This window comes from Camelus dromedarius, chromosome 2 (assembly GCF_036321535.1).
Source record: "Camelus dromedarius isolate mCamDro1 chromosome 2, mCamDro1.pat, whole genome shotgun sequence".
NCBI lineage: Eukaryota > Metazoa > Chordata > Mammalia > Artiodactyla > Camelidae > Camelus > Camelus dromedarius.
This window is the reverse complement of record NC_087437.1, coordinates 30,617,191-30,637,737: the sequence shown is the minus strand read 5'-3', so window position 1 is coordinate 30,637,737 and position 20,547 is coordinate 30,617,191. Positions and strand designations below refer to the sequence as shown.

At 42.7% G+C, this 20,547-nt stretch overlaps 1 protein-coding gene across 2 annotated transcripts in view; it reads left to right on the top strand.

Moving 5' to 3' along the window:
• Positions 1 to 20,547, top strand: part of PLCH1 (phospholipase C eta 1) — a 76,621-nt gene that overhangs the window by 31,335 nt on the left and 24,739 nt on the right. For both annotated transcript variants that reach the window (XM_064492163.1, XM_031449580.2), the window contains exons 7-9: positions 3,254 to 3,361; positions 14,620 to 14,781; positions 19,887 to 19,958. In XM_064492163.1, coding sequence (XP_064348233.1) covers positions 3,254 to 3,361; positions 14,620 to 14,781; positions 19,887 to 19,958 — 342 coding nt within the window. The remainder of the gene's footprint in view (positions 1 to 3,253; positions 3,362 to 14,619; positions 14,782 to 19,886; positions 19,959 to 20,547) is intronic.

The window sequence follows — 20,547 nt, the reverse complement described above, 5'->3', positions numbered from 1 at the left end:
GCTGTACAGTAGGACCTTGTTGTTTATCTGTTTTATGTATAATAGTATCTGCAAATCCTGAACTCCCAATTTGTCCATCCCCCCTTTTTTAGGTTGAAGAAAATGTTTAAGTATCCAAACTCCCAAGAGGTTTAAAATCAAGAGTTTGGATTCCTTTTTTTTTTTAATTGCAGTATAGCTGATTTACAATGTTGTGTTAATTACTGGTGTACAGCATAGTGATTCATGTATACATATACATGTATTCCTTTTCATATTCTGTTTCATTATAGACCATTACGAGGCATTGAGTATAGTTCCCTGTGCTATAAAGTAAGACTTTGTTGTTTATTTTATGTATAGTAGTGAGTATCCTTAATCAAGTTTTGGTTTTTTTTTCCCCCATTACATAAGTGATTCAGTCAGCTTTGAAACTATCACTAAGCCAAGCATCCAGGGTCAAGAGCTTTGGGTATTACACAAGGTGCAGGAAAACTAGGAGGGAGATTTCTCTGACAGCCCGACTGTGCTGGTGGTCTTGTGGAGGGAGAGAAGCAGGTGGGGGACAGATTTAGAGTGTGAAAGGGGGGCCACTTGTGGAGTGGAGAGCAGGAGGACTGGAAGTCACTGGAGCTGGAGCTGAGAGAGGGTCAGCCTGGGAAGTAGTCAGAGGTGATGGTTAGAAATTTGTCATTATTTTAGACTTACAAGCATGTGACCATCCTTCCATGTTTAAGGAATTTCCCCCATCTTTATGTTTTGAGAAGCTAAAAATGCTAGACATTTTGTTTTGCTGTATTCCTCTCACTGGAAGGGGGTCACGAGGTCCAGTCCACACTCAGGGGGATGAAGTTATAGAAGGGCCTGAATACCAAGAGGTAGGAACCATTGGGGTTCCTAAAGGCTGCCTACCACAGTGACCTTGGCCATTAGCCTCAGAGCTGGATTCTGCACCCCAGCTCCCGCCCACTAAAGATTCTGGGAGCAATTCAATTTCTGCTTGCCGGTAAGATGCTCTACTGATATAGATGGTTAGCTGCCCTAGAAGCCCTTATCAGGCCCTTGGGCCATCCCTTCCGCTTCTGCTTTTTATTTACTTGTACTTTTTCTGAATATAGATTGGGAAATGTAGAAAGGAGAAAATAACCATTACCTGTAATACTGCTACCCAAATGTTCTTACTCTTAATAATGGATCATTTCTCTTGATGGAGTTTTTCCATGAGTTTTTTTTCGTTGTTGTTGTTCTCTGTAACTTTTTTTTTTAATTGAAGTACAGTCAATTACAATGTGTCAATTTCTGGTATACAGCACAGTGTTCCAGTCATGCATATACATACAAATATTTGTTTTCATATTTTTTCCATTAAAGATTATTACAAGATATTGAACACAATACCCTGTGCTATACAAAAGAAACTGTTTTTAAAATCTATTTTTATATATAGTGGCTAACATTTGTAAATCTCAAACTCCCACATTTATCTCTTCTCACCCTTCTTTCCCTGGTAACCATAAGATTGTTTACTAAGTCTATGAATCTGTTTCTGTTTTGTAGATGAGTTCATAGTGTTTGTTTGTTTGTTTTAGATTCCACATATGTGTAATATAATATGGTATTTTCCTTTCTCTTTCTGGCTTACTTCACTTAGAATGACAGTCTTCAGGTCCATCCATGTTGCTGCAAATGGCATTATTTTATTCTTTCTATGGCTGAGTAGTAGTCCCTTGTATTTATATTTACCACATCTTCTTTATCCAGTCATCTGTCAATGGACATTTAGGTTGCTTCCATGTCTTGGCTATTGTATATAGTGCTGCTGTGAACGTTGGGGTGCATGCATCTTTTCACATTAGCGTTCCCTCAGGATCCCTGAGTTTTTATGCATTATTGAGATCATGCTTTAATATGTGTATATATGTATGTTGGATTTTCTACCATTTTGTTGTAAGAATTCCCCCGTGTTGTCTAAAAGCCTCTGATTGCTAGTGGATGCTGGTGAGTGGTTACAAGGGCCCTGCTCCAGCCAGGCAGTGGTCTCATTGCATCGTCCCTGAAGACGGGCCTGGGCAGTGCAGAGGGCACAGCCAGCACCGGGGAAGGACACATTCAACCTGCTTGGGAGGATAAGCTGCTCTAAGGACATGGGGTGGGGCTATGCCTATTAAGATGAGTCATAGATGCTCGAACAGAAGACTGGTCTGATTTTTATTTATAAACAAGATGCAGGTTCAAGCTCCATTATGTAAGTTACAGGCTTGGCCATAGTTTTTTACCCACCATGTGCTACAGTAAAAATTAATTGTATGTAATTGGAAGTAATAAAACTGACTTCTCTTGAAAGACTCTTCTCCCCTTGTTTTGCCTCTAATTCAAACTATCTGCCTTATAGTCAGTCTGAAGTAATGACTGGCAAAGGGATAATACATTTTATTTTCATTTTTCAAGTTTTAAAAATTATTTTTAATTGAAGGAGAATTGATTTACAATGTGTTTGTTTCTGGTGTACAGCATAGTGATTCAGTTACACATATCTATGTTCTTAAACATTATTTTTAATTATGGTAAAATATACACAACGTAAAACTTACTGTTTTAACCATTTTTAAGTGTACAGTTCAGTAATAAGTACATTCACGTTGCTGTGTACAGAACTCTTTTCATCTTGCACAACCCCATACTCATTAAATTCCATACTCATTAAACAATTCCCCCCATCTTTGCTGCCAATCCCCTCCCCCAGCTCCTGGAAACCACTGTTTTACTTCTTGTCTCTATCAATTTAGCTACTCTGGGTACCTTATATAAGTGGAATCATACAGCACTTGTCCTTTTGTGACTGTCTTATTTCATTTAGCCTGGTGTCCTCAAGGTTCATCCCTTTTGTGGCACGTCATAAATTCCTTACTTTTCAAAGCTAAATAATATTTCATTGTATGCATATGCCACATTTTGCTTATCCATTCATCTGTTGGTAGACACTGGGATATTTCTACCTTTTGGCTGTTGTGAATTTTAATTTTAATTTTTTCTTTTTTTTAACTGAAGTATGGTTGATTTACAATATTATATTAGTTTCAAGTACATAATAATTCAATATTTTTATGGATTATACTCTATTTAAAGTTATTATAAAATAATGGCTATATTTCCATGTGTTATGCAATATATTCTTGTAACTTATTTATTTTATACATGGTAGTTTGTACCTCTTAATCCCCTACCTCTCTTGCTGAACTTTCACTTTTAAATGGAACATTTTGTGTCATTTGAGGGCAAGAAGCTGCCTTATCACCTTGGAGATGATGCAGAGGAAGGGGAGGTTTCCGATGAAGACAGCGCAGATGAAATTGAAGATGAGTGCAAGTTCAAGCTCCATTATGTAAGTTACAGGCTTGGCTGTACTTTTTGCCCTCTGCGCTACAGCAAAAATTGCTGCTCTATTGTAATCTTCACAAAAACAGTGGCTATAGTGTAAAAAAGGGTATTTATTGAGAGTTACTTTGTGTGCTGTTACACAGGCTCACAAATGTTTATTGAGTGAATGAGTCAAGGATTCTTGTGTCTCAGGGTTGGAAGAAATGTTAGTGATTAACCCATCTGACCCTCTTTCCAGGGATAAATTCCCTCCTACAACTTGGGTAAAAACTCAAATTGCAGTTGGAAATGTCACTGTCTGATGAAATAAACTGGCTTTAGCATTGTCTCCCTGCCTCCTGCTGGCAGCCCCAGCTTGCTGCCTGCCAGGTTTGGCTCACAGAACCCACTGCATGTGGGTCTGCTCTTCTAGAATGTTCATCCCCTCCCTGAGAGAATGCACCTGGGACCAGAGGATTTCCAAGTTCTTTCAGAAATGAGTCTCTTAGCTAAAACTTTAATCTGCTACATCTTAGATAAAATGGCACAGAATAGTTTGTAACCTGCATGGTGCTTCAGACCCCTGTCCTAGTTGAAGGAGCTGCCTTTGTGGAAAAGCACCATTTAGCGAGGTCATCAAGGGAAGTGCTAACCTGGCAGAAATGTAATGTTTAAAGACCTCCTCCACACCCTGCCGCTGTCACCATGAGGGGCTTGGACTTCTTGACCTCCCCCACCTTCTGCCTCTCACGTGATTGCCAGGATCACAGGACGATCTGAGAGTAGCACCTGCTCGCTCACATTAGTTTGTTATAGGGTTTACAGTTTCATTTCTGTAGTAAAGTAGTATTCCTCTAGGCATCAGGACTATTATTCTACCCTCTAAAAAAAAAGAGAAATGTTGTACAAAATCTTCTAAGGTATATCATTGCCCTGAATTCAATGATTACACATTGAAAATCTCTTCTAGAAAATAGTAACTGTGGTGGCTTCTTACAGGTATTAAAGGGAGCTGGTATTCTTTTCAAAGAGGGCAACAGCTTAATGACAGCTGAAGTCTCAGTAGATAGTTCTTTCTTGGCTTTAGTGCATTTTAAAAGGGATGAATTGGAGAAGATTCAGCTTGAAGTGCAAAGGAAAAATTGCCATCTGTATTAATCTATTGACCTTTAATAGTTTTTACTGACTCAGTTAAACACCACTAACTAACAAGGCTGTGATTACAGAACATGTAAGTAGATTTAAATAAGTAGAAATACGGTTAATATCTTAGTTTCTTTTTCGCTCTTCCAGCTACTTGCTATTTTGGTAATTACTTCTGATTATAGGTAACTTAGTTCTTGTTTTTTTTCAAGCTTTATTTTATAAACCAAATTTTTGTCTCTGAATTTCATTGTCTTTGCCTCTTGTTTCGCAAAACTCTTGGTTGCCAGCCTGAGTAATCTGTCATTCGGCAGCAAGGAACAGTCTTGACTAAGTTGTGTGTTTAGAGAATGCAGTTTTTAGTGAAACTGGTGGAAATTTAGCTACTATCACCCTAGTCATTTATTGCTCTGAGTAAAACCCAAGTTATTGTAGTTTCTACATCCTCCCAGTAACATTAGTTTTCTTCTAATGTCAGCCTTCTAATTTTCTAAGTTACACATCTGTAATTGTAAAAGAGAATTAGCTATAGTTTTATGGAAACAAGTCAGTAACGTCATGAGTGAAAATACCGACTGGGTTCCTCTCATCTTCAGAGTCTCTTCACTGTTGCCTAGAAACACGTACAGGTAGATAGTTTAGAATGTGATTCCATAAAGACAGATGTGCTCTTTCATTTGGATTCTTTAACTTGGGCCTAAGTGAAGGTGGAGAGCGCCTGACCTGTAACATTTTACAGGGGTCTCTTTGTTAGATGTTAGGATAGTAAATACAGAAAGGAACCAGTATTCTGACAGAAATATGTAAGGTTTTTACTCATCTTTTTCAAATCTTTTATCTCTATTTTTGAGCTCTTCTGAAAAAAGGCAGTGCTGTATTTAGAAAGCCAAGTGTTATCCTGTAATCAGTCAATTTTGGTCCTGTTGTCAGCCGAGGACTCAGATGCCTTTATCTGAGTGTTGAATGTAAATTGCCTGATCATATTTCTGCAAAAAGAGGCTGTACTGTGCATAGTTGATATGAAACCAATAATTACCTTAGAGAAAGTTCTTAACCTCCCTTTCAAGTTAACAGAATGTGGTTAGATTTATAAGTTATACCAGAATTACTGTAATAGATGAAGATTCTAGCTTAGCACTCATGAACACTGGAATGCTTGCTCTCATGGGGCCATGTTGAACAAATATTTTTTAGTTAAAAAAAATTTTTTTTTTTTTTTAGTAGGGGGTAGGTGGTTAGGTTTGCTTATTTATTTTTAGAGGAGGTACTGGGGATTGAACCCAGGACCTTGTGTATGCTAAGCATGCACTCTACTTGAACTATACCCTCCCCCCCAACAAAGTTTTATTGGGGAACTCCTGCTGGAGATGCAGCCAACGTGCTTTAGGTGCTGGAGCATACAGCAATAAACAAAACAGACAAAAATTTGCTTTTGTGGGGTTTAATACATTGATGAGAAAAGGGAGGGTAGGCAGGATATAAAACACATAAGTAACATGTCTAGTGTACTAGGCAGTGATAAGTGCTAAAGGGAAAAAGGGAGGGAAGACGTGTAGGAAGTGTGCGTGCACGTGGGCATGTGCCTGCCTACATACGTGCACATGTGTGTCTGAAGGGTCTATTGCTGTTTTAGGTGGGAGGACCAGGAAAGGTCTCACCAAGAAGGTAACAAGTGAGTAAAGACTTGAAAGAAGTGAAGTTAGCCATGCTGATATCTGGGGAAGAGTGTTCCAGGCAGAGGGAACAGCAAATGCACTGTCAGAGGCAGAATCTGGGGCTCGCCTGGCATCACCCCAGCATTAGAAGCAGAAAGGGAGGCGGGATCCTCGCACCGGTCTTCTTTCTTCTCTTAGTCTACTGTCTACTTAAGGCATTCAAACCCCACCAAAAGCTTTTGCTCTTTTAATAAACACTTTCTGTTGTTGAATTAATTGAATCCTTTAAGCTTCTGCCTCATTGTTTTGTGGCTTCAGCCATAGAGAAAATCAGGCTCATAATGCAGTAAGCCATAGGTAAAGCCGGTGTGTTCAGTGACCCAAGAATCACACAGCTCAGAGACTCGGGGGACGATTTCCTTTCAACTACAGTGCAGTAATCTAACAGATGTGATTCAGTGAGGCCAGCTCACCATTATTCATCTTTATGGGGTCCTCTAATGTCAGCGTGCCTTGCAGACTTTCCACCCCCATATTTCAGCCTCACTGACTATTTTTCTCTTCTGGGTTACTCAATATCTTCTTTTCTTGCACTCTCTGCGTCTGGGTTCAGCCAGCTTCTTAGGCACAAATATCAAGCTCTCTATCTCCCTACGTGAAGCTCATCCCATGAACCCCAAGGCTTCCAACATGTTTAAATGAGCCCTGGTAGAGTAACATGTAACCACCTTTTGTATTAAATTAATATCCTAAGATCATTATTCGCTGTGTGTGTCTCACATTAAACATTTTAATAGTTTCCTCCCTTTCCACTACCTTAGCTAAAGATTGACCTTCTTTCCTAAGGTATTTGTTATACGATTTGAGCCATTTTAAGGAGGATTATGAATCTTGTTGGTTTAAGACCTGTCAGCACTCAAGGAAGGGATGGTTGCCGCCTGAGGCTGTGAGGTCCTGGGGCTGAAAGCGCTCACTCAGTAAATGCCCACGGTGGGGGAGGGGAGCTGCTGTTGCATCCTGGTGACGAGGGGTGGGGAGCGGAAGGGGAGCTGAAGGTTCCAGTTGTTCCCTAGGACGTGATGCAGCTTCTGCCTCCCTGCCCTGCCAGAGACGTGAGGTAATGAACGGTCAGGGTCTAACGTACTGTGCGCATTACCTCTGTGTGTGCATCTCCCTCACATCTCAGAGGTGCTGCCTTCTGACCATGACTATGGCTGAGAAGTCAACTACTGCCTGTTGGGAACCTGTCTTTCTATTCTATTTGTTCTGTAACTTCACTATTAAGTAAAAGGAGTGGGTTTATTTTGCTTAGCACTCAATCTCCACTTCCCACTAGAGAGCTCATGTTTTCTTTCATTCTGGAAAATTCTCAGCCACTTTTTTCTTTGGATATTGTTTTTGTGCCGTTTCATCAGTCTTTGTTTTCCTAGAAGCACTGTTAGATTGAAGTTGGAATCTCTTAGTCTATTCTCTATACTTCTTAGTTCTCCTTTATTTTCTTTATGTCTGTGCTGATTCTGGGTACTTTTCACAGTGTTATTTTTTAATTCAGTGATTATCTCCTTGACTATGTCTGGTCTAGAGGGTATCCCAGCTATCATTTTAATTTCAAAGCATATACACTTGATTTAAAAAAATTTTAAATCCACACCTGTTCTTATGTTATTATTTGGCTTCTTAGTTTCTTATTCTTTTTATGGGGCTACTTCTCCCTATCTTTGAGCATCTAAACATACTTTTTTTAAAGTGGAAAAAGTGAATCTCCATTCCATGTGTTGATGTTTCGGGCACTCCGTCTTAGCATTAGTTTCCTCTATGAGTTTTAGAATTTGGGGTTGAAGGTTCAGTTTTGAGTGAAATGTTTTTTCTCTTCCATTTTTTTTCTTTCTGTATTTGACCTTCTTATCTAGTGGTTTTGTGACTTCTTCCAATGGAACCCTAAGCATCACCCATCTGGTGCCCACACGTACACACACAGCCCACCTGTGCTCCAGGTTCCTAACCAGACAGTAGATTGATTGATTGGGGGTTCTCTGCCACTGGAGATGTTGAAGCTATTACCCATCCAGTCACCAAGCAAACCAACATTTTGCTTGTCTTCTCACTCCTGCCCCTTTGATACTAAATTTTTTTTATCTTCCACACAGTAGGGTTTTTTTTTTTTAATGCTTCCTGTTACAAGCAAGGATCCCATTCCAGCTTTCATCACCACCTTGGTTCCATGTTATGAGACTAGCTCTCATATACTACAGCGTGGGGACCGCCTTTAGTTTCTTTTGACTGTAAAGTGTAAATTCGTGACCACCTTTGCCCACTGTGAATGTGGAGCTCAGTTACATTTATGATCTGCAGTGCTCTTGTTTATATGAACCAAGATTATGACTTTTCTCCTTGTTAGCTCTTCTGTCATTGGAGCAGTGGGAGACTTCAGAGTATGAATGTACACTGTCGTATATGAACCCATATGTCTGTACAAATATATGTACCCAGACTTACATTCATTTTGGACTATATTTTTCTTTCTTTTTTCTTAAAGTATATAAAGAAAGTTTAATAAGATTTTTAAATGTTTGCTTAACAACTCTGACGAAACACTACCTTTTGCTACTTTCCTGACATAGTACTATTTTGTTTTTAAATATCTGAGCTAAAATCAGCTTTTAAATATCAACCATGTTTTCAGTCCTTGTTAACACCAGCACTATGGTAAGAACTTTATACTTACTTTCATCTTATTCCCAGAACTGTGGGGATGGAGTTGAAACTCTCCTTTCCAATGTTTGACAGATTGGGAAGATAGGGTTATGAGAGATGGAGTGACTAATCTAGTGATTAGTTCAGATGAGGAAAGTACATGGGCCATCCTTGGTTTCAAGCAGGATGTTGTGTACAACCCCTGAAATTATCTCTTTTGGGGAGTTCATCTAGCTGGAGAGAGACACTTACCACACCAGCAGCAAATCGTGAGTAGCAACAAATGTGACAAACTGTCATGCAATGTGGTCCTGACTCAGAAGAGAATGAGTTCAGAGAACAGAGAGCTGAGGTCGGGGGGAGTACCCAGAGAAGGTCAGGTGAGGTACTGGGGAGCTCAGGTTGGGAGCCAGCCTGCCCAGGTCAAACCTGGCTCTGCCGCTTGTTACCTTGATGACCTCAGGGAGCTCACTGGCCTCTTTGGACCTCAGTTTCTTCATCATCTTCTAAATGGACATGAAAATAATACCTCGAAGTGTTTTTCCAGCTGTGTCTCTGCCTGGCTGCACCTTCATAAGTTGCATTCATGTTCCTGGGGAGGGGCTGTGCCAGTTGGTCTGAACTGTGGTAGTGATGCCCTCCCCGGCTGGCACGAACCTCCTTTGACCTGGAGGAGGAGGAGGTCTACAGTCCTAGGGTACTCCCACGACCGTGCACAAGGACATTGCGGGACAGGCCATAAAGATTATGAGAATCCTGAAATCCAGAACATTTTCTCTTTACCTTCCTGGGATCTCTACTACTTAATTAAAAGAGCTGTTACTATTTGAAGACTATCTTGAGATGAACAGAAAGAATAAGGATTCTAAATTCTGTCTGATTCGTACTGAAAGCAACTGACTTAATGGGCTCTATAAGAATAAGCACTTTCGTACATCTGAAACTAATACACTATTGTAACTATACTCCAATTTAAAAAAAAAAAAGAAATAATGAGTGGAAATACGAGTCACTCTCATCCTTTGCCAGAGTGGCATAAATTTGACTTTTTATGTACTAAAGGAAGGAAATTATTCCTTTAAATCAGATTCAGCTAAATGATTATTTAACTGAAGGGGAAGAAAGAAAAACGATGATTGTGAGAGCTATTAGTAAGTTTATCGCCTGTAAAAAACTCAGAACAATGCCTGGCACATAACCTGTGCTCAGTAAACCTTAGATACAGTCAGTGTCAAGAACAGCAGCTGCGACATGATTATCGCTAACGCAAGGCCTGAGCTGCTCCCTGAGCAGAAGAAGGTGTTTTCAGGGAGTGAAAGGACCAAGCAGGCGACAGGAGAGGACAGGAATAAATGTGCAGCCTCGGATGCCTGACAAGTGGCTGCTCTTCATCCGGGGACACTCAGGTGACCCACATGGAAAGCTGTGCTGCACTCACAAAGGGCAGCTAATCGGCCCTCCTTCCTGTCTGCAGACTTTAGCCCAGAGAGGGAAAAAAGGCATTTTGGAAGGGTGAGGTATTCTAGGGTTTTGGTTTTTTGTTTTTGTGTTTTAAAGCAAAGATCCTCAACTTTGGCTGCACATTGAAATGACAGGCAAGCTTCCCAAAATCCCAGTGCGTGGGTCCCACCCCAGAGATTGCCTTGTAGTCCGTCTGGGGCATGGCCTGGGATCTTGCTGCTCTCCCCAGTGAGCCCTGTGTGCAGCTGTGGGAGAGTCCCCTCTCCCTCTCTCTGGGGCAGCCCCTCTCGCCCACTCCCTCCCCTTTCCTGCTGTTTCCCAGCCTGGAGTGGTCAGCCTTCTGTGTTCCCAGTGATCCTTTCATTTCTCACTGGAAACAAAATCAGAATATGTGCAGTGTTGGATTTGTTTATTTGTGGCAGATATTCCTAGATCACATTTCTCTTGCGAAAATGGGAATTAGGAACCCCGACTGCTTCTCATGCGGGACCTACTCCAGACGTGGAAAGGCCGCCCTCCCCTCCTCCTGCTCCAGCTGCAGCGCCCTCCCTCTCCCCTTGGCTCAGGGAACTGAAGAGCAAGATGCATGTGGCTTCCAGCTGTGGTCCCTGCGGCAGCTGCATGGTGGGCGACAGGTTGCCAGGTCAGGTGTCTGCCTCAGCTTTCTCTCACTAGTGCTACTGGGTTCCAGGCCAAATGGTAAATATATTAATGAAACCTCAGCCACGTGTTAATTTATTCTCATCCTGTAAGTCACAGGGAAGAAAAAGATCCACAGGCAGAAATATCATTCCTTCAGCAACTCCCGGTGTTGAGAGGATGTGAAGTGAATAATTGTAGCCTTTGTGTTAAGCATGCATTATTTCACCAGCACCAGTCAGTCCAGCTTTGTATTTTCAGCCTTGTTTTGCTGATGGTGAGTGTTTGGGCGTAACTGCCACTGTTCATCTCCTTGCCAACTCCTCTCGTGGCCCCGAGCCAGGGAAGGAAACTGATGCTTTCTGGGGGTGTTCTGTGTGACCCCGGGCACGCTAGGTGCTCTCACACGCTTTGTCTTTTGAACTCCCCAACAAACATGCTCCCTGCCAGGCTCTGGGTCCCTTGATGAAACGCGTTGGAAATTCGAGACCTGGAGTTCCTTTCTCAGGTTCACTGCTGACCTTAAGTGAAACCTACTGTTTTTCCACAGAAGGATTGTGGTGAGAGATTACCCAGGTGTCATACAGGAATAACAGTTGTTTAAAATATGAGCCTGCTCAATTGACTCAAGAATTTATCAAAAAAAAAAAAAGAAGAATTTATCTTTTTCTGTAACAGTATAAAAGGGATGGCTGCCACACTGCATGATGAAATATATATAGAATTTTGAATCGAAAATCTTAGGTTCCAGTTCAGCTACTTAATAGGCAAGTGTGTTTGGACAGTCTCTCTGCCTCTGCATCACCAAGAGGAACATTTGGCTAGTCCTTGTGCCGCCTTAAAGGATGTTGGGCGACTCAAATGAAGCGCTGTTACGTGACAGTGCCTTGTGAGCCTTAGCACAACATACGTGTAGTCTTAATTGCTTTTTCTGTATTTTCCTGTGCTCTTTTCTCCATGTTCACATGGTTCCTGGTTCTCATCAATGCTGTTTTCTCCAGGCCATTGCTTGTGCTGGAATGCTGTCACCCTGCTCTTGGCAAGATCGTCAACTCTTATTCATCTCAGTGGGTTGATTTGTGGCCCCTGAAATATATGTCCACGTCCTACCCTCTGGTACCTATGAATTTGGCCTTATTTGGAAAAAGAGTGTTTGTAAATGTAATTAAGTTAAGAATCTTGAGATGAGATCATTCTGGATTAATGGAGTGAGCCTTAAAAATCCAATGGTGTGTCCTTTGTGTGTGTGTGTGTATATGTGTATGTATAAGAGCAGCTCCCCCTTCATTATTGTTGGGAGTGAGGACACACAGGACAAGGCCATGTGAAGACAGAGGCGGGGACTGGAGCTCTGCTGCCACATGCTTGGCACCACCATAACTGGAAGGAGCAAGGAAGGATTTTTCCCTTGAGGTGGAAGTGTACCCTGCCCACAGCTGACTTCATACTTCTGGCCTCTAGAACTGTGAGAAAATAAGTATCTCTTGGTTTTAAGCTACCATGTTTGTGGTAATTTGTTACAGCAGCCACAGGAACCTCATACACTCACCTTTGAAAGCTGGGCAAGAGGCCCCTCCTCTGTGTGCCCATCTGTCACTCTACTCCCCGCTGTTGTGTAATTATCCACTGATGTGTCTGGCTTCTCCTCGACACTGAGAGTTTTGTGACAGTGGGTTTGCGCCTTGTTAACGTTTTAACCTGGCAGAGCCACTCAGTGCCTGTTTGTTTTATGCAGAACACTCTCAGACTCTCTTACCTTGATTGAACCCCCCACCAGCACATCGGCCTAGGCTCTTAGTGCTCATGGTGGGAACCATGTGTCTGGCTCTTCGTCTGTACGTACCTTTCCTCCTCCTGCACGTGCTGCCAGGTTAATAATATTTCTAAAGTATGACTCAGACACTTGTCTACCCAGAGACTCTCAGCTACTCCACACCTCTTGCTTTCAGGTGTCTCCACAACCTGGCCCCAAAGTGCTTTTCCATCTTTATCTGCCACTACCATCCTCAATGAATTTCCACTTTAGGGAAACTAATCTGTTCCTGTGTTTATAAAACACACTTTGCTAGTTTGATGGAGGAGAGGGAAACCCATCTCTTCATCAGTGTTAAGTTGTAGTTACCATGCCAAGCCCGGGGCATTCCCACCACTTCTTTGAGGTCTTCTTGGTCACCTAGGTGGGGATGCCATGTTCCTTCTCAGAACTGCTGTTGTACTGGTCGTCTGTGCCTCTGCAGGCTGCTGGGCAGACCAGAGTAGGCTATTTGGGGACATGCCTTTGCTAGCCTAATAGGGTGCTTGCTCCTGTGATGTCAAGGACCAGCCCTTTTCCATCTTTGTGTCTCCTCAGGCCCTGAGGGCCTCCAGTGAGGTGGAGTGCCTCATTCACTGGGTATATTAAAGATACTCATGCATGTGATATTATTGTAGGGAAATTAAATAATCTATCCTGATGTAGCCTTTTTTTCTCCAAATTTCCTTTAATGTTTGTATAGCTTTGCTCTTACAAGATTTTGTGTTACTATGTGTTATTGAAAAACTGCTCATTCTGTAGAATTTAAATTTTATGACCTCTTAGTAACAAATTTGCAAGTGGAAAAACGAGTCTTAAACTTTTGGTGAGGACTAGGGAAATTATTCTGGTGGAGGAGTGCCCCTTTCCTTACCTTGGGGTGGGTTGGCCTTTGGCAAGTGGCTGAAGAATTTACGGAGGGTGCTGGACATGGGGAGAGGTGAAGAGGGTGGAGGAAGGGAGAGCAGTGAGCAGAGCCTGGGTCGTTGGTTTCAGGTACGACAAGGTGGCCAGAAGGCTGTGCTAAGCAAGACTTCTAGGCAATCTGTGTACCTGGATCACCTAAAAATTGTGGAAGTCATCATCTAGACACAGGCAGAGCTTCGTTAACCAAGACGTTTGAGATTAATTGAGATCGTTACGTATAGGGATGAATCATGGCACAGGGCAGTGGTGAGTTCCCTCCAATTACACAGTGGGACAGAGATAGGAAAGACATTTTATCTTGGAATAACCCTCATTTCCAGAGATTTCCATAGGATTCTTTTCCCCTCTGTAAAGGAAGTGATTTATTTTAAATAGCATATTTTAATTAATTAATTAAAGTACAGTCAATTACAATGTGTCAATCTCTGGTGCACAGCACACTGTCCCCATCTTGCATATGCATACATAAATTTGTTTTCATATTTTTTTCCTTTAAACGTTATTGCAAGATATTGAGCATTAAGTAGCATATTCTTGCTCAAATTTACCTGTGTAGACATAGAAAACATAGTCTCCAAAAACTTTGCCAGGCCTTCCCTCTAGTGAAAGCATGGAATAGCACAGGGGCAGGGGCTTAGGAGCCCTGAGTTTGAATACTACCTCAGTGATTTACTAGCTTTGTTACCTCGAGCAACTTACTTAATTTCTCTAAGCATCAGATTCTGCATCTCTGATATGGAAATGATTATAGGACTATAAGGATGTTGAAAGTTGAATGTTCTTATATTAATCACTATTTTATGGGATTGTGGAGGCCTGGGGGAGAAGGATAACAGTGGTACAGCACGCTTAATGTCTTGCAGGTGATGGAGAGATCAGCTACAGAAGCCACGCCGGCTTGAGTGAAGGGTGTACTCTAAGTGATTCTGTATTTCTTAAGGGAAATTGTTTCTGTTGCTTAACTCTTTGCAGAATAACGGGACCACTGAGCATCAGGTGGAATCTTTCATCAGGAAAAAACTGGAGTCGTTGTTAAAAGAATCTCAAATTCGAGACAAGGAAGATCCCGATAGTTTCACGGTGAGGGCGCTGCTGAAGGCCACGCATGAAGGCTTAAATGCACACCTGAAACAGGTATACAGTTCCCTCTTGTACTTGTCCTTTGACAGGAAAAAGAAAGCACCTCATACGTTGTTTCTGATCATTTGACTGTTGTGGAATGCTGCTCCAGTTTCTTCTGTTTCTGTCCTCATATTGCTAGAGGAACAAAAATCTCTTCCTGCAAAATGATGTGAGCAGTAGTGAGTAAAAGTCACATGGGCAGGTAGGGTAGAAATGACTCATATACGGCTTCACCGGGACCCTCGGGACAAAGCCCAGTGCCCCTGTGTTCACCTTTCCGGCATGTGCTCAGGTGTGGGTGGGGGCTCGAGACCACCACGTACTTGGCCCTCCCACCATCCCCATTCAGTCAACCTCTGTGCCCTGTTGACCACACCTCTGGAATGTGTCTGTCTACTTCTCTTCGTCTCCATGGCTATGTCCTAACTCAGGCCAGTGTCCACTCTCACCCAGACTTCTCTTGCCCTCTTTCAATCTAATCTCCACTCTGAAATCAGTGTGATGTTTTAAGAATACAAATCTGATCATGTCACACCACCGTTGCAAATTCTTCAGTGGCTTCCTGTCATGCTTGGAATAGAAGACAAACTCTTTAACCAGCCTTTCAAGGACCTACATAATTGCATCCTTACTGACCTCTCCAGTCTCAGATCTCGCCATTTTCACACCACCGCTGCCTACAGTTGTCACACCAGCCACAACTGTCTAAATGCCCTAGTCTTCCTTGGATTCCATTTTCCTTGTCTGGAACACTCCGTTTCCACATCCACTGTGGCTAACTCCTACTTAGGCTTTTAAATCCCAGCGTCAATGTGATGTTTTAAACGAGCCCTACCTTGACCCCTGGATTAGGTTAGCTGTCCTCTTTATATGGTTGATGGTGGCCTGTTGTATCTTCTTTTTCATGAAGTTTTTTTTTTTTTTTTTTAACACACTTGCAGTTACTCAGTATCTGTCTTCTCAACTAGACTGTAGATTCCATGATGGCAGGAACCACGCCAGTATTGATGACTGTTATTTTTCTGACTTGAATAGGGCCTGGGACTTGAATAAGGCCTGTGTGACCTTCATATACAGTTGCTGAATGAATGAATGGTTTGGGCTCTGGTTGAGATTTTTATTCTGCTTTCTAATAAAAATAACATAAATGGGCAAGGAAGAGGGGTAGTGGTTTCTTGATGTTGTCACTGCAGGACACTGAGGGCATTTATTCTGGCCCAGAGGAGATCCCTGTGGTCCCTGGCTTAGCCTTCCCTGCTCTTGCCGCCAGTCCTCCAGGGCTCAGAGCCCCCCAGGCAGAGGGAAGACCGTGCGGCGGTGACTACACTTGGAGCTGAGTGACCACTTAGCGTTGGTGGTTACTTTCTGGGGCCTGCAGAAGTCCGGCCATTCAGTCACCTGGCTATTGCCCAGGTCTGTTTCCTTTGCAAACATAGAAAACCCTAATTCAAAATGGCTTAACTAATGAACAAATATGTTGGGTCAGGTAAGTGGCAAGTTCATTTGCAGAGTGGCCTTCAAGGTGGGCTTAATTCAGAGGCTCAGCAGGGTCCTCAAAGACCCATCTTTCTGTTCTAACTACCACGTGATTAGCATCATCCCATGTCTGGTTCCCCCTCTCTTGATGGCTACGGGGTGACTAGGACCCTGAGCTACGTGTTTCTTGGTCCAAGTCCAACAGACCAGAGTTTGTGCCGAGCTCTGGTTGGGCAACTTAGCTCACATGCCCACCCCTGAGCTGATCACCATGGCCTTGGGTATGTGTCCTTCTTGGAGCAGTAATTTTGCAAGGGTAGGGATAATATTGGCATGCCGATGCCAATGAGAACTTAACCCCGGAACTGGCACCAAGGTCAGCCCCTCTGAAACTGCATATTGGAGGGGCAGAATGGAGAACCGGGGAGACAACCAAGATGGCAGTTGCTGCATTACTGCCCTTACAGTTTATCATACAGTTTTGAATTTTCTTAAACATTTCTATAAATAGCAGTAAGCCTCTTCCCTTCCTCTCTTCTCCTCCAGCCTCTTATTTTCAGCCACATGAATGTCTGTAAGATCACATTCAGTTAGCCCAGTCTGATTTCTGCCTCTTATCCCTGGTGAACTCTCTTTGGCTGATCTGAGCCATCACTTCCCCTTATGCTTTTGGAGAAGCTTTTGCCCCATCCTAGATCATTCCAACTGGAAAGGCCACAGTGGGTCTTGGAGATCTTTGAAGAAACAAATCAAGCCCATCTTTCTTTTTATGAAAGTGATCCTAGTGGTAATTTCCCCATCAGGTAAGATGGCAAGGGACCTCAACTTTCAGAGCTGTAGTGGAACAAGACTCATCCTCCTTTTACTTATTTTTTACTTTCCCTAAAATCTGGCTGACTGCGAGAATGCATTAGACTTGCATAAAGTAAATGGAGCCTGCAACTTTAATAAGCTGGACTATGAAGTGTTAAGGGTTTTAACCCTGCTGTTGGGTTAGGTTTTAAAATAAGATTTTCATTCAGTGGGCAAGTGAAGACAAGCCACTGTTGAGACAAGCCCATCTGTGTCAGATACATATGCATGTTTAGATGCAAGGCTGAGAATGTGCTGCGGGATTCAGGACAGCACGTCACTGCAGCTCCTTCTTCCCGGGTCGTCACTCAGCAGGGCAGCACTGTGTTCTTCTTGTGCCGTCTTTTCCCCGGAGATCCCGGCAGTGAAATACAAATGAAATTCTCATCCTTCATGCTGGAAGAACTAGTGAGCTCAAGAAAGATGCCTGCCTTCCTGAGAGTTCTTGAATTCACTCCTTTCTCTAAATCCCAGCTGCGGCCATCTGGATAACCTTAATTATTCCCCAAATGGACTTTTCTAGCTCTTCTGCTGTCCCGCTCCCTCTCGTCTCTCAGTTACACTACTACCATAGTGATGTTGCAGATTTGTGCGTCGATCATGTCATTCTCCTATTTTAAACCATTCAAAGGCTCTTCATAGTTTAGAAGATAAAGTTCAAATTTAAGCTATAGCCCAAAATATCCTTTGTCCATGATCTGACCCCTGCTCTGACACATCCACTCATGCACGTGTGTATAGTTCCTGGAAGGTTCCATGTTCCTAGCACTTGGCCTTTGTGTTTGCTCTTTCCTTGGCCACAACACACTTCCCCTTCCTCACCTCACATAGGTAATGTCTACCTATCTTCTGGCTTGAAGTCCTCCTTGATCCTCAAGTCTGGGCATGTTGCCTTCCCATGCCATCAGGCAGTGCCCTGAACTTTGCCCATCATAGTCTTATAGTGAGTTAAGATCATTTGTCTCCACCATAAGAGTGTAAGCCCATTGAGGACAGAGTCTGCATCTCTCTTGTTTGCTTTCTCCCTTGTATGCATGTCAAGTTCCCAGCACAAGTTCTGACCCGTGAATTCAATGAAAGATGTGCTGATGCTCAAGAAGTCAGTATGGACACATATTTGTGTACATTCCTCTTCTACATAGAGGGAATGCAGAGTGGGGCAGGGGAGCAAGCCAGAGAGGAGACTTCGAGCTACACAGTTTTATCACCAACTAGCTTTGTAACTTTGGGTACATTAACTAACCTTGCCATACTTTGATTTTTATTATCTGCAAAATTGGGATTTTAATTATACTGATGTCCACGGGTGGTTGTATACACTGAGAATATATGTAGTGCACTCAGTATGCTCCTTGGGGCATAGTAGGTGCCCACTGAATAGGATGACCCTGTTCCTCAACTTGCCTGGGAGAGCCCCGCTTTATCCCTATTGTCCCAGCGTAATTATTGTAAGTGCCCCATTTCACTCTTAGTCCTGATTTGGACAATAAATAACATGGCCCCTCTGAGTTCCTTTCTGGTTTTAGGAGGTTAATTGGTCCCCTCCTCCCCCACCTCACAGATAAGAGAACTGAGGTCAAGAGAAGGGCCTTTGCCAAAGGACCTGTAGCTACTTGGTGGCAGAACTGGATCTCCTGACTTGGAGGGCAGAGTTACTTCTGTGACCACATCTGTCTACCTTCTTAATTCCAGGGTTTTTGAATAGTTAGTGATCAGTGTTAACAGATCTTCAGTGGCAGTCAATACATACAAACCAGTCAACGAAAATTACCCTGTAAACCTGCTACTCACCCTCCTCCAGCATTGTCTGAACTGCCTCTTTCCCCAGCCCAGTTCTCATTCTTCCCCCTCCTCACCCCAAACTGCATCTTTAATTATTCGCTATGGATATATGTAGATGCTCTCCCTGACCTTTTGATTTTAGTGGTTTTGCTCACCCACTTTTATTGCACTTCCATGATTATCTCTGTTCAGCTGGAAGTCCTGGGAGGTCGGGGCCTGTTGGCCTCTCCTTACGTCATGTAATTAGCAGTGAATCACCTAATCATATTTTTAGGGATAACAATTGGATAAGAGTCTAAACCTTTTCAGCGAGGTGGCCTTTCTGTCCCCTGGAGTATGGAGAGCTCTAGCCTGGAAAAGTAATTCAGTGAGGAGGAATGCAGAGGCCACAGCACCTCTTTCCAGTGCTCGCCACAGAGGGAGTGATTTCAGTGAGCAGATAAGCTTTGTTGTAGTTTACTCAGTGAAGGAAAGAAAAACACTCTTACTACCTCCTAGATATACTTGGATTTTACTTATTTTTTAACATTTCCAAATTCCAAATAGCAGTATTCCATCAATGCGGTTACTTTTTTTTATTCACTGAATTGGCTCTTAATGACTTCTGGCCATTTTTAAAAAATTAAATCTGCTTTTAACTAAAGATGATTTATTCCCCCTTAGGGCATTCAAAAGAATACACTGGCTGTGGAGAGCCTTGTGAACGGGCCCTGGAGAGGCCTGCGTGTCTGGGTGTTTCCGAGAGGGCCCAGACCCCAACTTTGGGAAGGTGTTGGCAGTTGCCATCTCCTGGCTGGGGCCCGGGCCTCTCTGTGCAGTGTCCCCCCTCCATCCCCACCAAGAGAGAAAGAGCCACTTTGGGGAAGTAGGGGGGGTGGAGCAGGAGGAGCTGAACAGGACCTGCTCCCTGCCCACCTAGAGTCAGAAGGAGGGAGGGACCCTGCCAGAACTAAGAAAGAGACAAAAGCAAAGAAGACAAATAGTCATATTATACTTTATTTTCTCAGCATCCAGATGTGAAGGAGAGTGGAAAGAAAGCACATGGACGATCCCTCATGACCAACTTTGGAAAACATAAGGTAGGAATTAAGAGCAATAAATGTATATGATTCAGTTAATGTAAAGAGTCTGGAAGGTAACAGGAGAATAGCACCTTGACCTTGGAATAACTGAAGATTTCCTAAACAGGAACCTAGAAAAGGAGAAAGTTGATGATTAAACTACTTTAAAATTTAAGAACATCTGTTCATCAAAAGTATCAAAGAGCAAATAGCATACTGGGAAAGGATATTTTCAATACACCTACCTGACAAAGGACTTGTGTCTTGAATATATAAAGAATTTCTACCAAAAGAAAAAAAAAAAACAGGGACCCAAAATTTTAAAAAATGGGCAAAAGGCTTACATGCGCTTCACAAAAGAAGATACCCAGGTGGCTAATATGGAGAAGGTCCTCACTGTCATCAATCCTCTGGGAAACAGAAACTAAAACAACGGTGAGATTCCACATCCACCCACCACAACAGCGAACACAGAGGCTGACAACCCTGTTTGTCAGAGAGGATGTTGGGCAACTTGAACTCTCATAAAGTGCTAACGGGAACCTTCATTTGTGCAGCTGCTTCACACTGTTTCACAGTATCGACTAAAGCCACACTGTGAACTGTA